Genomic DNA, 13,800 nt, shown 5'->3' with positions numbered 1-13,800 from the left:
GTAACATTGAGTTTGGAAACAAGACTGAATAGTGTTCTCCAACTGGGAATGTGAAGCTATGGAAATGGTTATCTCATGCAAAGTGTACTGTTCTAAAGCTTTCCCTGCAGCCTAAGAGAAAGACAGGCAGATTCAGTCATAAAGTTTCCATGTGTGTGTGTGCGTGTGTGTGTGTGTGTGTGTGTGTGTACATGCATGTGTGTGAGAGGGGGGCAAGGAGGAAGAAAGAGAGAGGGTGGGTATTTGTGCTATGTAGACCAGGTTGGCCTTGACTTCACAGAAACCCATCTACCCATCTTTGCCTCCCAAGCAATGGGTTTAAAGGCATGCACCACCGCACCTACCATAAATAAGTAATTTAGAATATTCTCAGCATTAGTGAACAAATTAGGAAGCCATAATTTTTGTCATGTTCTATAATCCTGGTAGCTTTTAGTTCTAGGACATGAAATGTCTTTTTCTTTTTAAACTTTAAATCTTGATGATGGAGAACAGTGTTATCCACTGCAATCAGGAAGTGGCTTCCTGCTGGCACGCACTCTCTGAGGTCATGACTGTCTGTTGTTCTTTTTTTTTTTTTATTTAGAGAATTCAGAAAGAGAAAATGACACCAGGAAATTTGCTTACTTTCTCCTTGCTCGGCTGGTGGATTTTTCTTAGAAATGGTTTCAAAGCTACTTGAAAATAAGATTATTTCCCATGTTAGGTAGATATCCTACATAAAAATGTTTCTTGAGACTGATGTAGTAGAAACTAAAAAAAAAAAAAAAAAAAAAAAAAGGAATTGATGTTAAGAAGGATTAACCAATACACCTGCTCAGGAAGACATTAAGTCACACAAAACAGACTTCAGCTAAGGAAGTGTTGCCTCCCAATACCCCAAGACAAGCAGTATGCTAGCCAGCCTCTTAAAGACAAGCAATATTTAGGGTGCTAAGATGTAAATGTTTCTTCATCAGGGTGGACCAGCCATCAAGCCCTTCCCCAAAGAACATGCTTCTAACAAGCAGTGCAAGGGGGCAGCGTGGGGCCACAGTCCTGGCTTGCCCTAGCTCCCCCAGATCTCCTCGTGAGAACATCGTAATCCTGCCAGATGGACAAGATGACCCAGGGTAAAAGAACAACACTGGTGTACTTAATAATTCTGGCAATATCTTTGCTGTGTAAACCTCCCATCTGCCCAAGTAGCCAGACTTGCTGTCTCCTGTCCTGTTTAATGTGTTCCAAGTGTAACCTGGGTCCAGGGCCTGAAGGAGAATTAAGGATGATTTAAGAGTTAGGAATCTTCTGTTGGAGGCTGACTCTTGCTTGGGCTTCCGCCTTAGTGAAGAGCTCTTCCTTCATCTCTTAGTGTGCAGTGGCCTCACTGAGAAGCACGTTATTCCCAGAACAAGATCAACAGACACATTGTCCAAGTGTCCTTATGCAATCTTCAGAGAAGGGACTATGAAACCAAAGACAGTCAACACAGGCTCATGGTTTTAACAAAGCCCCATAAAGAGCCACGGGCAAATTCTAACGTTTCTTTTATTATCACCTCAGTATCACTGTCCACCCAAATTCTTGAACTTGCAGTCCAGTCCAAGGCCTCCAAAGAGTCTACTTCATGAGCTAGGATATACAGAGAACAAAGTACTTTCAACTTTAAAGAAGTAAACTTTACAAAGTAAGGGGGGATGGAGGCAGCTCAGCACTGAGATGTAGTGGTCACATTTTCACCCTCAGATGACAAGTTAGCTTCCAGAACTACAGAGCTGGACGTGACGCACACGCTCCAATATCCTCACACATACACACCTGTCCAGTGCTCAGTACAAAAGGAGGGAAGATGTGAAGCATGGAACTATAATGCTGGTGACACATGTTTCTAGGGGTCTGGAGTCTGAGTAATAAAGAGCAAGGGAAATCTACAATGAGGAAAGGGAACATACATTTATTAAAAATAAAATATCACAGTCTCTGATAATGAACAATTCAATCCCACTCAAGAGGTCTAAGAATTCCAATATACAATGTAGCAATGCACACGTGTAGAAAATCCCAGTCATTTTTTTTTTTTTTTTTTTTTTTAAGAATTTTCAAAAGAAAAAACAAAAAACCATCCCTCGGGCTTCCCCGTGGTGGAGGCTGTCTCCAGGCACACTCCTGAACCCGTGGCGGCTCCGTGGTGCTCTGTACCTGGCCCAGCAGTGTGTGCAGTGGCTCCTCCAACACAGCCTTTTGGACTAAGGTCAGGTTCTGTGTGATGATCCAGAATACAAACCTTTTATTTCATAGGAAGCTTCGCAGGCTGGAAGAGCAGGGCTGATCTGGTTTCCTAAAATCTTCAATTTTAATGGAGACACAGACGAAACTACTAAATCTAGATGCTTTCACATTATTTTGGCTGAGAGTCAAGTACTGTATAAAAGTTAATGTAAAATCTAAAATGAACCAAAGCTCATGTCTCTAAAGGTCGAAGTTCTTCACTCTGGTGTGGCTGGTCAGTCTTCTGTCTCTGTAATTAGCTGCTGAAGGCTGAACCAAAGGGCTGCCCAAGCTTTTGCCTAGGCCACGCACAGCTCCTGCTGGATACTGGAGGGTGCCAATTTACTGTCCTCAGTCTTTTCTTGTCCAGGGGCTTGACAAGTGGCCTTCCTCTTAAATAACCGAAGGCTCAGCCGAAGCAGCTCGTTGTCCACCATCGGAGTGTTTGTGTACGCCTGCTTCACAGTTCCCTGTTGGGAGAAAATAAAAGCAACACGCTGTACACTGCTGGGCCATAGTGGGAAAGACAGGCAGGGTAGCTCTACCCCAACCCCAGTTAGCTGAGCACTGACTCTGAACTCTGCTGATGTTAAAGCAAAATTAGGACTCTGTTCAAGACCAAGCAAGCAAAGAAGCTTCAGAGGGTACCCTGTCTAGCTCTTACTAAGTGGGGCTCCCCAGCAGTTCCCAACAAGTAATTAACTGAATTTACTCCACCATTTCTAATGAGAAAACAAACACTGGAGTGAAGCAGAGGGATCCCTGCTGAGCACCACTTGTATTCAATCTTGCTTTTGCCCGGCAAAGTGAAAATTCTGAAAGAAGAATCCCAACTTCTTCCTCATTCTTCCTTCACCCACCAAACATCCTTCACTCGTCATTGGTCTCATAGCACTTGGGCCGTAGAACTGAACACATTTTCTAGGGGCCGGTTTGTCATCACTATGCTGAGGAGCTATTCCTCATACAGAAATAATGTGGGTCTCTGTTCCCGTAGCCTAAAGCCTCAAGAGATGGGACAATCAGAGTCAAACATTGTGTTCTGTGCCCTTAGCCACATGTAATGAAAAGGGCAAGAGCACCACACTATTACTCTTACTTTCTAGGGTCCCAAATGCAAATGACTGTGAATGGTCTCTGAACCACATTTGCATTCTTTCAAAAAGTATTTTATTTCCTAAGATATGGTAGAGTAAAAGTAACTTTTTATGTGCATTTCTATGAGCTTTAACACAGATTCATGCAAACATGGCAACAATCAGGGTAGACAGGGGCTTTACTTAATGAAGCATTCACACTATAGTCTCAATCCTAACATCCAGACATACAGGCCAGGTTTAACCTATTGATGTAGTTCCTCCCTTCAGCACAATGCCTTTGGATGCATGCATGCTGCCCAAGCTGCCAACAGTCTGGTTGTGTCTTTGACAGTGACTGTCTACTGTCTGGGTGGTGGTACAGTTCACCTACTGGCTGATGAAGGTCACGGAGGTTTCAGTTTGGAAGGAGTGTGGTCAAGTCTTAACAGCTTAGTTCTTTTTGGCAACTGATATAGGTAATTAATAGGACTTCACTGCAGTCTTAAATTGCATTCCCTAATGGCTAGTGTTGACACATCTGTTCATGTGCTTAATGCTATCCACACTGGCCTAACGTCTGTTTAAATATTTCACCATTTTGAAAAACTGAGTTGTTTTCTTACTGTTAGTTCTTCAGAATATCTTCATATACTGGGGATATTTAAGAAGTGTATTCTTTAAGTATTGTTTCCCACTATTTGTCTTTTCCTTTTCTTATCAGTCTCTTTATGAAGAGGAGTGATTCTTTCACAATAAAAATAATTTTAAAAATCAAAACTATTTTACACTCTCCCCTGCCCTTTAACTGGTCACATTTGTGCCTGTCTACTTGCGGAATCTGCTTGCTTCCATTTAACTGAAATTATATTCTTTTACCAATATCATACTATATGAAATACATTTTTCACAGCAAGTCTTGAAATGAGTAGGTAACACCCCATTTATTTTTAGAGGTTTTGTTTTGTGAAAAGTGATATGACCAGACTCCTTGTAAACTCCTGATCAGCTTGTTCATCTCTAGAGAGATCTTGGTTGAATTCTTATTACAATTCTGTTAAATTTGCAGACCAGCCTTGGGGAGAACAGCAAATCTTCACTATCACTTGATATGATCTTGATATGATCATGTATATATATTTTTTAAGTCTGATTCACAGATCACAATGAATGATTTTAAAACACTGGCCAGTCTTTCACTCTCAAGGTAACCCATATTTGACTGTGGTCCAGGATTCACTTCATATATTTCTGGATTTGATTTCTCAACATTTTTGAGTGTCTTTAGGACCATCTTCATGAGAGCGGATGGATGAGCAGCAGTTTTCTCTGTGTGTGTGCAATGCTGGAGCTGAGACATAAACCGTGACATAAGCTACTGTTTCTTCAGTATGTTGTTGTTTAATTTTTTTTTTTAACCTATTTAGCAGATTTGCAAGTGTGACTGTCCAGGAATAGAAATTTCATTTCTAAAAGTATCAAAACCAGAGGTTCTCAACCTGTGGGTCTTGACACTTTTGACAAACTTCTATCTCCAAAAATATTTACACTACGATTCATAACTGTGATAAATTGCAGTAATAAAGTAGCAACGAAAATAATTTTATGGTTGGGATCACCACATGAGGAACTGTATTAAAGGGTCACACCATTAGGGGGGTTGAGAACCACTGCTCTAAACTAAACTCAGTGTAAAGCCTCTTACGGTTTCTATTACTTCTTACATGGTTTGGTAGTCTGAGGACTCAGTCTACTGATTGCTACTAAACTGAACTTGCAGTGCTGGGGTTGACCTCAGAGCCCCGGTCCTGCCATGGAAGCCCTCTATCTCGGGAGCCCCCCAGGCCCCACTACTCTCCTGTCTCCTGTGGTGTCTGCAGCACCCTCTCAAGTCTCATTCTATGTGTGTGTGTGTGTTTTCTTCTCTATCAGTTTAGCTAGGAGACTATTCATTTCTTTAAAATAAAACAAAACAGCTTTTAGTTTCACCGTTTATTTTTCTAATGTCCTTCTATCTCCAATTTTGTTAATCTGCTATTATTTCCTTCCTTTTATTTGCTAAAATGATAGTTAAAGTAATTTACAATCACTAAGTGGCTCCCCTCCCCCCCATTTTTCCTAAGGTGCTTTATACTTAAATACTTCAAAGTGATTCTCTTATAAAGAGACAATGTCAAATAAATGATTAATGTTTTCCCATTTCTTGTCACTGGAGTGGAATCTAGCTCTTCTCCCAGGATCCAGTTCTGTACTTCTACTTTATAGTAACAGAAAAGTTAATCTCAGTATTCTTCATTAGGCTATTTCATGTTTGAAACTGCTTTTTTTTTTTTTTTTTTTAGCTCTGTCCCCTTCTTTCAGCTAGTGTTGCTATTTGTAACCCAGGCTGGTCTCCAACTCAAGATCCTCCTGAGCAGAGTCCACAAGCCTGAGCTACCAGGCCCAGCTAGTGCTGATGTCTTCAATACTGAGACATCTGAAAGCTCATAATTCTTTCTGCAGATGGGTTAATTAAGACATTTATTAAGACAATGTGTCACATGGTTCGTGAATTATGTGCACTCTCTGTTACAGTGTATGTATGAGGTCCATGAGATTTTTCAGGGGTGTTTGAGTTGCTACACTTTTGGAGGGACACAATGGTATGTTAGGGAAAGACAAGTACCATGAGATTTTTGTACACAAAGTGGGCAGTATCCTAGGATACCGGCACTTCTTACTGGAACTAGCCCTAACAAGACACAAGTGATCATTTACAACTGAACAATAAGGGTGATGGTGACTGCTGTTAGTGCCCAACTGCAGAGAGGACTCGCTACATACATGTTTAGGGATGGGGGGTGGCAATACTCTCAAGAGAAATGCTGAGTTGAGAAAGGCTGCCAGGAGAGATGGCCACCTAGGCAGAAGAAGGAGGAGATATTAAGTATACACAAAACAGAAATCACAAAGGAGAATGATTCACTTTGTCAAAAGTCATTTTGAGCCAGTCCTTTTGTGGGGAAGACAGACAGACAGATATTTGATAGAGACCAAGAGACAGAGAGAGGTAGACAGACAGACAGAGGGTAGAAGAGGGGGAGAGAGAGACAGAGGGGCGGTGGAAACAGAGGAAAACACACACACACACACACACACACACACACACACACAGAGAGAGAGAAGCCAGAAGAGGGTGCCGGATCCCCGGAGCTGCAGTTATATAGGTGGCTATGAGCCACTCAACACGGGTTTTAGGAACTGAACTGGGGTCCTCTGGGAAAGCAGCCAGTGCTCTTGACTGTTGAGCCAGCTCTCCAGCCCATACACGACTTTCTAAAATGTCTCCCATTCCTCCTATCTGTGTTCATTTTAATCTTCACTTTCAATTTATAAACTTAATCCTCCAAATCTGCCTATTTTTCATATTTATAGCAATATTAAAGAAGAAAATTCAATGTTTTCCTACCTAGTCCTGTAAAATCTTAGTAAGTTAATGCTTTTCTAACTTTACAGGACCAATTTTCTTCTGTCTAATTGCCCATGTTCACCACACTCACCTACAGTCTCAGTTTCCCAACTTTAAAAAGCCTAAGACGCTTTCAATTTCTCATCATCTCCTTCTCAAATCTAAAGTAACTCTACTTTTTGAGTTTTAAGTCACTTTTATTATTCTCTAGTAAATGTTTATATGCACTCTGATATACCTGCTTATCCCAAGAAGCTTTTATCAAATGCAAAACATTTCACACAACGAATAAACTTCTTTTATGAATGAAGTTTGGAATAACAATGAGCATTTACAACAAAGCACTCATGAATACTACTGAGGATGAAATGTGAATTCTTCCTTTATGTGTTTGGCAGACAGGAGAGCAAATTCACAAAAACAGTTAAGATGAAAAAGAGACAATTCCTACCACCCACCGCGAGGTACCTTTTCGTTCTTCACGAGCTGCTTCCGGATGGCTGAATCCCGTCTGAAACACAACGCTTTACAGCACGGTCCCAGGTCACTAAGAAGATTTGCTCGCTCTTCTTTTCGCAGTAAAGCAGCCATGTTGAGGGCCCCTAGTTCATGTTCGAAAAGGCTGTCTGCATCTTTCAATCAAAAACAAGCATGCGTTAAGTCTCCCTGACAGAGGGAAGTGTCGGCACCAACTTACCCGAGTACACTCCTAGGACCTCTGACTTACTGAAGTTCTCCTTAGTGAATGACTTGTCAAGGCCAGCAGCAATGGTCCCTCATGAAGGACCTTCCACATGTAGTTACATTGCTAGTCTTACTGAAAATAGTGTGATGCTATTTTAAATTTAAGACGTATCAAAAGCAGACTTCAGAGGGAGAACGAGGCCACTGATTATTGACTTGAAAGAAAGGTCAAGTGAGAACATTTAAATCAAATTCAGTGTCTGGCCTAGCATTAACTATCATGTACAGTTAGTTCTACATTTCAGGACTCTTCTAAGCAAGATACAAAAGTAGTCCGGGCAGAGAAGGTGACCTCTACAACCTCAGTTAAAAGTGTAGTTAGGTGTTAGCCAAACGTGTAAGTCACATAAACACCTGGGACAATGTGTTAAGATACAGTAAGTTAGCTTTAAATTATATCATGCAAGAGAAAGAGAAAACACTTGACAAGAAAGGAAGGAAGGGAGGAAGGGAGGGAGGGAGGGGAGAGGGAGAGGGAGAGGGAGGGAGAGAGAGAGAGAGAGAGAGAGAGAGAGACAGAGAGAGAGAGAGAGAGAGAGAGAAGGGAATTTTTGTTCCGCCAGGATAAAGTAAACAAACAACTGAGGTTAGTAGTTGTTTTCTGAGGGCTACAGACCTACACAAAGTAAAAAGAGTTCGCACCGCAAGAGCCCTTAGGTCACTTTTCAGATTACAAAATGTTCACTGTTACAATTTATTAGTAGTGTTAAAATTCAGAATTTTACTGATTATAGGAACAGGCAAAAAGGACATGGACTCATGACACTCTAAAAACAATTTTTTTCAGCTAGGTGTTGGTGGCACACACCTTTAATCCCAGCACCCAGGAGTCAGAGCCAGGCAGAACTCTGAGTTTGAGGTCAGCCTGGTCTACAGAGTGAGATCCAAAGCTACACAGAGAAATCCTGTTTCAAAAAAACCAAAATAAAGTAAAATAAAAAAATAAAAAGATTTTCCCAATTTCTTTTTTTTTTCCAACTATAGGGACATAACATAAAACTGTCAAACAATGTTGCTTTCACTTTTTACCTTCCTTCCCTTTTAAGCATCTGCTTAGCCTCTCATTGACAAAATTATTATTAAGCTACAGAATGAACCACAGAACAAACCCCAAACACCAGAAGTCATAAAACTAATTCAGATAAACTATCTTCTGACTAAACACTGACAGTCAGAACACACGCTGCTGCAGCCCGGGCACTGTTCTCCTGTCTTGCCTGTAGGAACTAGTCTGCTGCTCACTGCAGACACGGGGCAGTGGTGGTGGACACCACTACTCCAACTACAGCCGTCACAGACAGAGCTTAGGCTTTGAGAAGCGGGGTGTTCTCTGGAATACGGATTAGACACACTCCCCACTGCACTAACCATTCTGCTAAGGGTCAACCTAGACATTCACATTTGGGTACATCCCTCTGCTATTAACAGATGAAAGGGTTGTCAAGTCACCAACACTTTGCTTAGAAGTGTTGCTACTAATTTCATGGAATTGTTTTCTTTAGCCCTGAGCAAACCTCGGTGCATTCTGACACATGAACTTTTCAGTAAAAAGCATTTTCTCTTTTCTACAGTGCTGGAATTAAGTCCAGTACCCTGTGATTCAGCCCTCAAAAATATTTTTGATACAGAAAGTTCATTTTCTTACTTTTCCAGCTTTTTTCCTGCAGAATTAAGCCTTCCTTGAACTTAAGAAATAACGTAACTCCTAAAATAATTCCTAGAGCTCAGGTTCTACAAGACAACCAAATGGAGTGCTTCCCAAGAACACTGACAGTTAAGCATTTACACAGTTAAAGCAAAATGAAGTTACCTTTGGGTTTCTCTAGAAGTCGCTGACATGTTTCTTTAACTTTAGTAAATAGCTCAGAACCTGCCAACTTTTTAGAAATCCCAACTCGCAGCAGAACAGCTCCAGGCGTGAACTTTAAGAGCGCAGCCCCAGGCTCTCTTGGTTCTTTTGGATGCTTTGGCATAAGTCCAGACCAATCCACATCTATCACATCTAATGGATCTGCAAAAAAGTTAAAGAATACAGATCAGGACTTAATTTTACACCAAGACACTGCAGGCTGAGGCTGGCGAGATGGCTCAGCAGGTAAGTGTACCTGAAGCCAAGTCCTCAACCTCAGTGTGATTCCTGGAGCCCACATGGTGGCCGGAGAACTGACTCTTACGCTATCCCTCTGAGTGCCACACATGTCCTGCGGCATAGGGCCCATCTCCAGCAAGTGTATCATGACTGACTATAAAAGAGTAATACGGTGAGTGTTAACACACAGAAATGATCTCTGGAGAGTGATATGACAAACTGCATCTAGGTTAGGAAATACAAGGACAAATGAATATCTTACCTATCAATCAAAATAACTCCCTAGGGTTAAAAACAACAACAAAATAAAACAAACAAAATAAGTGTGGCAGCAAATGCCTATAACCCCAGGGTTTGGGGAGGTACAGGCAGGAGAATCAGAAGGTCAAGATCATCCTCAGCTACGTAGGGGGTTTGAAGTCAGCTTGGGCTACATGAGATCCTGTCTCAAAAACTAAAATAAAAAGAAATAAAAAAAAATTTGAAAAAAGAGTCCAATAAATTAAAAAGTTGCACTCTGAGACCCCGACTGAGACAGATGGCCCCCAGAGCGTCTCAGGGGAACCCACTGCTTCACAGTAGTCACTCAAGTGGGCCGGGCAATGCACAGACCCCAGGAAGGACAAGAGTCATGGACGGACGTACTTCAAAAAGGGAAGTTGGTCAACTGTCTTCAAACAAACTTAAACTAATTCTAGTTTTGAAAGTTGTTTAAAAAGTTGGTGCAGGCCACCACAATTGTGAAGTCCTGTACCATATATCTGCCATGCTGGACACTGCAAGCAGCTGGGATTTGGTGAGGTTCAGGGCGAATTAATAAGAATCTTAAACTCTGGGAAAGAAATCTTACAATTCTGCTCTTCCCTAGACACTCTTTCACAGGCAGTGTTGATAAAAGAATACAGATGCAGGTATTATAATCTTCTTTCTGATGGGCTTCCCTTAATTAAGACCCAAAGGAAGAGTCTAAGTGCCCCTTACCACTTCTTACAGCATGGAAGAGAACAAAGGACACACCACTCACACTCCAGTTCTTCTGGGAGCTTCGCAATGCATTACCTGGCATCTTCTCCTCTTCCTGCTGGTCCTCTCTCTTTTCTGCATCCCCGGCCAGAATTTCATCTAGTTCATCATCACTGATGGGTTCATATCCTTCCCCAGCACCAGATCCTAATGAATGTGCATCATCTAACTTGGAGTCATCATCTCCTGCTAAACAGACAAAGTTCATGTAGAACAAAATAATGAGAGAGGGCAACAGCGGAACTAAAAGGCAGAAAATACTGGACACATTAAAAGGAAACAAAAAAACCAGAAAACTACATTTCTTTGCCTAACACTTGATCATTTAACCTGAAAAATAAAAATTTAACTAATTATTTTTTAATATTAAAAATACAATAGCAATATTCAAACACACTGTAAGGTCACAATTAAAATATCAGATGTAATGCTGGGTGTGTACCCTGTATGAAATGACAGTTTCATACAGAACTGAGTTTTTGCATTTTTACCCTGCTCCCACCCGATTCTCTTCCTGTTGGAGCCTTTCTTCAACAAGCCCCCTCTGACTTCATGTCTTCTTTCTGTGTGTTAATTTTCAACAATAACACTGGAACATTCAGAAAAGTCTAACTTCAAAAAGCTACAATAATTTTTCACCCAAATAAACTAATTTTAAAAACTTGCAAAGCTATTTCAAACTGCATTTTAAGCTCAAATCTCAGTCTATGCTATTTAGCTCATAATACGAACTTCCTAACAGTGAGGCACAAATGTGAAGGTGTTGTTGATTTCTCTACCTCTCAAATCTGTTTTCTGTCTCAATATTTTCATTTCCTTACTGTTGAAATTTTTGGAAGAATGCTGTAATAATACATTAGAAAGTAGTGCTTTTGTTGGCATCAGTACTATAAATTCTATTTTATTTTTTTATTGACTTTTTCCCTCAACTATTCCTACACTAAGCTTTTATTTCCTGCTGAGCTAGTTGTAAACCTAGTCCCTAAACTATAAATATGCTTAATTATTTCTAAGCTATATATTTTATGGATCTATAACCCTTATTTCAAACTGTAACAACAGGCTCATGGGTATGCATCTGAAGCATAAAAAGTATGAGGCTATGAAACATTTCTAATCATTCCAATGGTTTTTCTACTTTTCAGAAGAAAATCCCTTTATGTACTCTATTATTCTCAGTAATAACATCATACTGCTGGCTTATGAAATCACCGTATGCCATCTTAGTGGGCTTGCATACAATGAGAATACCTTCTTCTCTGGCTGTGCTGAGCAATGACGCTGATACTAACAAGAGAAGTGTAGACCAGGGTTTTACACCTTCTTGGCCAGTTACATTTTTATGCTTTGTAACTTGGTTGGTCACCAGAGCCGATTTTAGATTTTACAGTTTGAAAATCTTGATTAGATTAATCCCTTTTGTCACCCTAATTCTGGGCACACTCCAACAACTGTTTTCTCTTAAATCAATGACCCTAGTCTGCTATCGTACCAGCTGGGCTCTGAGCCTCTGGCACATGGTCGAGGCTTTCTGAAGACTCAGTGTTCTGACCTCCACCAAAGCCTCCAACATGTGTCTTGTGGCACAGGCCACAGGCACACCAGATAGTACTGCCATCTAGATCATCACTCAGATGTGGTGCAGCAGGAGATCTGGACTGGGTGCTGCTCTCAGCTGAGTAATCCATATAAGCACTGTGAGTCTTAGACTCATGGATAAGCCCATGTCAACATGGGTAACAACTTAGGAAAGCTGCATCACTGTGCTCCCCCGCCCCCAATAAATCTTCCACAGAAGATTCTCCTCCCACAACAACAGTTTACTGATTATTCTTTACTCAAAATTCTATAACACCTTCCCAATACCCCCACCAAGTCATCTCAAATATTTACATACAAATATATTTCTAAAAGTAAACATACATAATGGAGTTTAGGTTTTCAAGTTTATCTAACTCACTTTTTTCTACCGTGAGTAAAATATGATACACTTCTAAATATTTATACCATATTACCTGCGGTCACAATAAAGAAAAGATATATCCAGGATGAAGAGAGTGACTCCGGTCCTAAAGGACCTATTATAATGATTAGTTCAATTACATTCAGTTGTATCCCAAGGTTGTACTTCCACTGGAACTATAACTTGTGACCAGATGCTACTTAGACTCAAACTGAGATGAAAATCTAACATGGTGAAAGCTCAGACAGACGTTTTTGTCACATGAGGAAGTAGACATATTAGGAGTTAGACTTAACAACCCACCTTCTAAAGACTGGGTTTTACTACACAGGCCAATGCTATTATATAGCATGACAGACAAACAAAAACCCCAAAGAAAACAAAAACTAAGAACCCGGGGACTTGAAAAGGAAGCTTACGTCAGAACAATGATGTAAATTGTGACTGTGAAACTGCAGAGTCCCAGGGAGGCAGAATTTCCAAAGAATTCTCCAAGAAGCCTCTCCCTGTTCCCCCGGGCTACAGTAATTCATCCAGGACTACTATGTGGTGAACACACACAGGCAGAGTATTGGCAACACAGTATGTCCTGATACAGTTCTGATGACAAAGGATGAAAGTGATTTATAAAATGAGGAGGAAGACACGAGAAAGTCAATCTATACAGAGCAGGGATGCTCACAGCCACACAACACAGTGGAAGGAAGCTCAAAGAGCAGCCACACTTGGAGAATGCTCCAGGAAGCAAGTAATACATTAAAGGCTTGGTCTGAGTAAGATGATGAGGGGAAAGGAAGGGTGAGGAAAGGTGAGAGACTGGAAATGCCTCTGTCGGTTTGTCTCTGGCCTGGGGATGAGTACACAAGCAACCATCTTTTATTGTTTCTGAATTGCTGCATGACAGCACTTAGCCTACGTTTAAAATCCACAGATTTAAAAAGTGACTGTTTACATCTCTTGGTTATCTGATTAGATAGCTCAATAACACCTGTTTTAAACACACACACACACACACACACACACACACACACACACACACCATCTGACAAAGACATTTATCTTTCTTCCTACTACATTTCACCTCAATTTTGAGTATAAATAACATGAAATCATGGGTTATGGTTTGAAAGGAGGTTTAGACTTTCTACATAACTAAATTGGATTTCATTCAACTGTAACAAACTGAACTGATTATAACAACTTCCCTTTT

The 13,800-nt window shown here is 40.8% G+C and overlaps 1 protein-coding gene across 3 annotated transcripts in view; it reads right to left on the bottom strand.

Moving 5' to 3' along the window:
* Nucleotides 1-1,473: 1,473 nt before the first annotated feature.
* Nucleotides 1,474-13,800, bottom strand: part of Zc3h13 (zinc finger CCCH-type containing 13) — a 65,918-nt gene continuing 53,591 nt past the window's right edge. For 2 of the 3 annotated variants that reach the window (XM_036198748.1, XM_036198749.1), the window contains exons 16-19: nt 10,664-10,816; nt 9,326-9,526; nt 7,240-7,403; nt 1,474-2,717 (exon numbers count right to left, since the gene is read on the bottom strand). In XM_036198748.1, coding sequence (XP_036054641.1) covers nt 2,547-2,717; nt 7,240-7,403; nt 9,326-9,526; nt 10,664-10,816 — 689 coding nt within the window. In that variant the 3' untranslated portion in view covers nt 1,474-2,546. The remainder of the gene's footprint in view (nt 2,718-7,239; nt 7,404-9,325; nt 9,527-10,663; nt 10,817-13,800) is intronic. The other variant, XM_036198750.1, reaches the window with a different exon arrangement.

This window comes from Onychomys torridus, chromosome 9 (genome assembly GCF_903995425.1).
Source record: "Onychomys torridus chromosome 9, mOncTor1.1, whole genome shotgun sequence".
NCBI lineage: Eukaryota > Metazoa > Chordata > Mammalia > Rodentia > Cricetidae > Onychomys > Onychomys torridus.
This window is presented reverse-complemented; position numbering and strand designations above follow the sequence as displayed.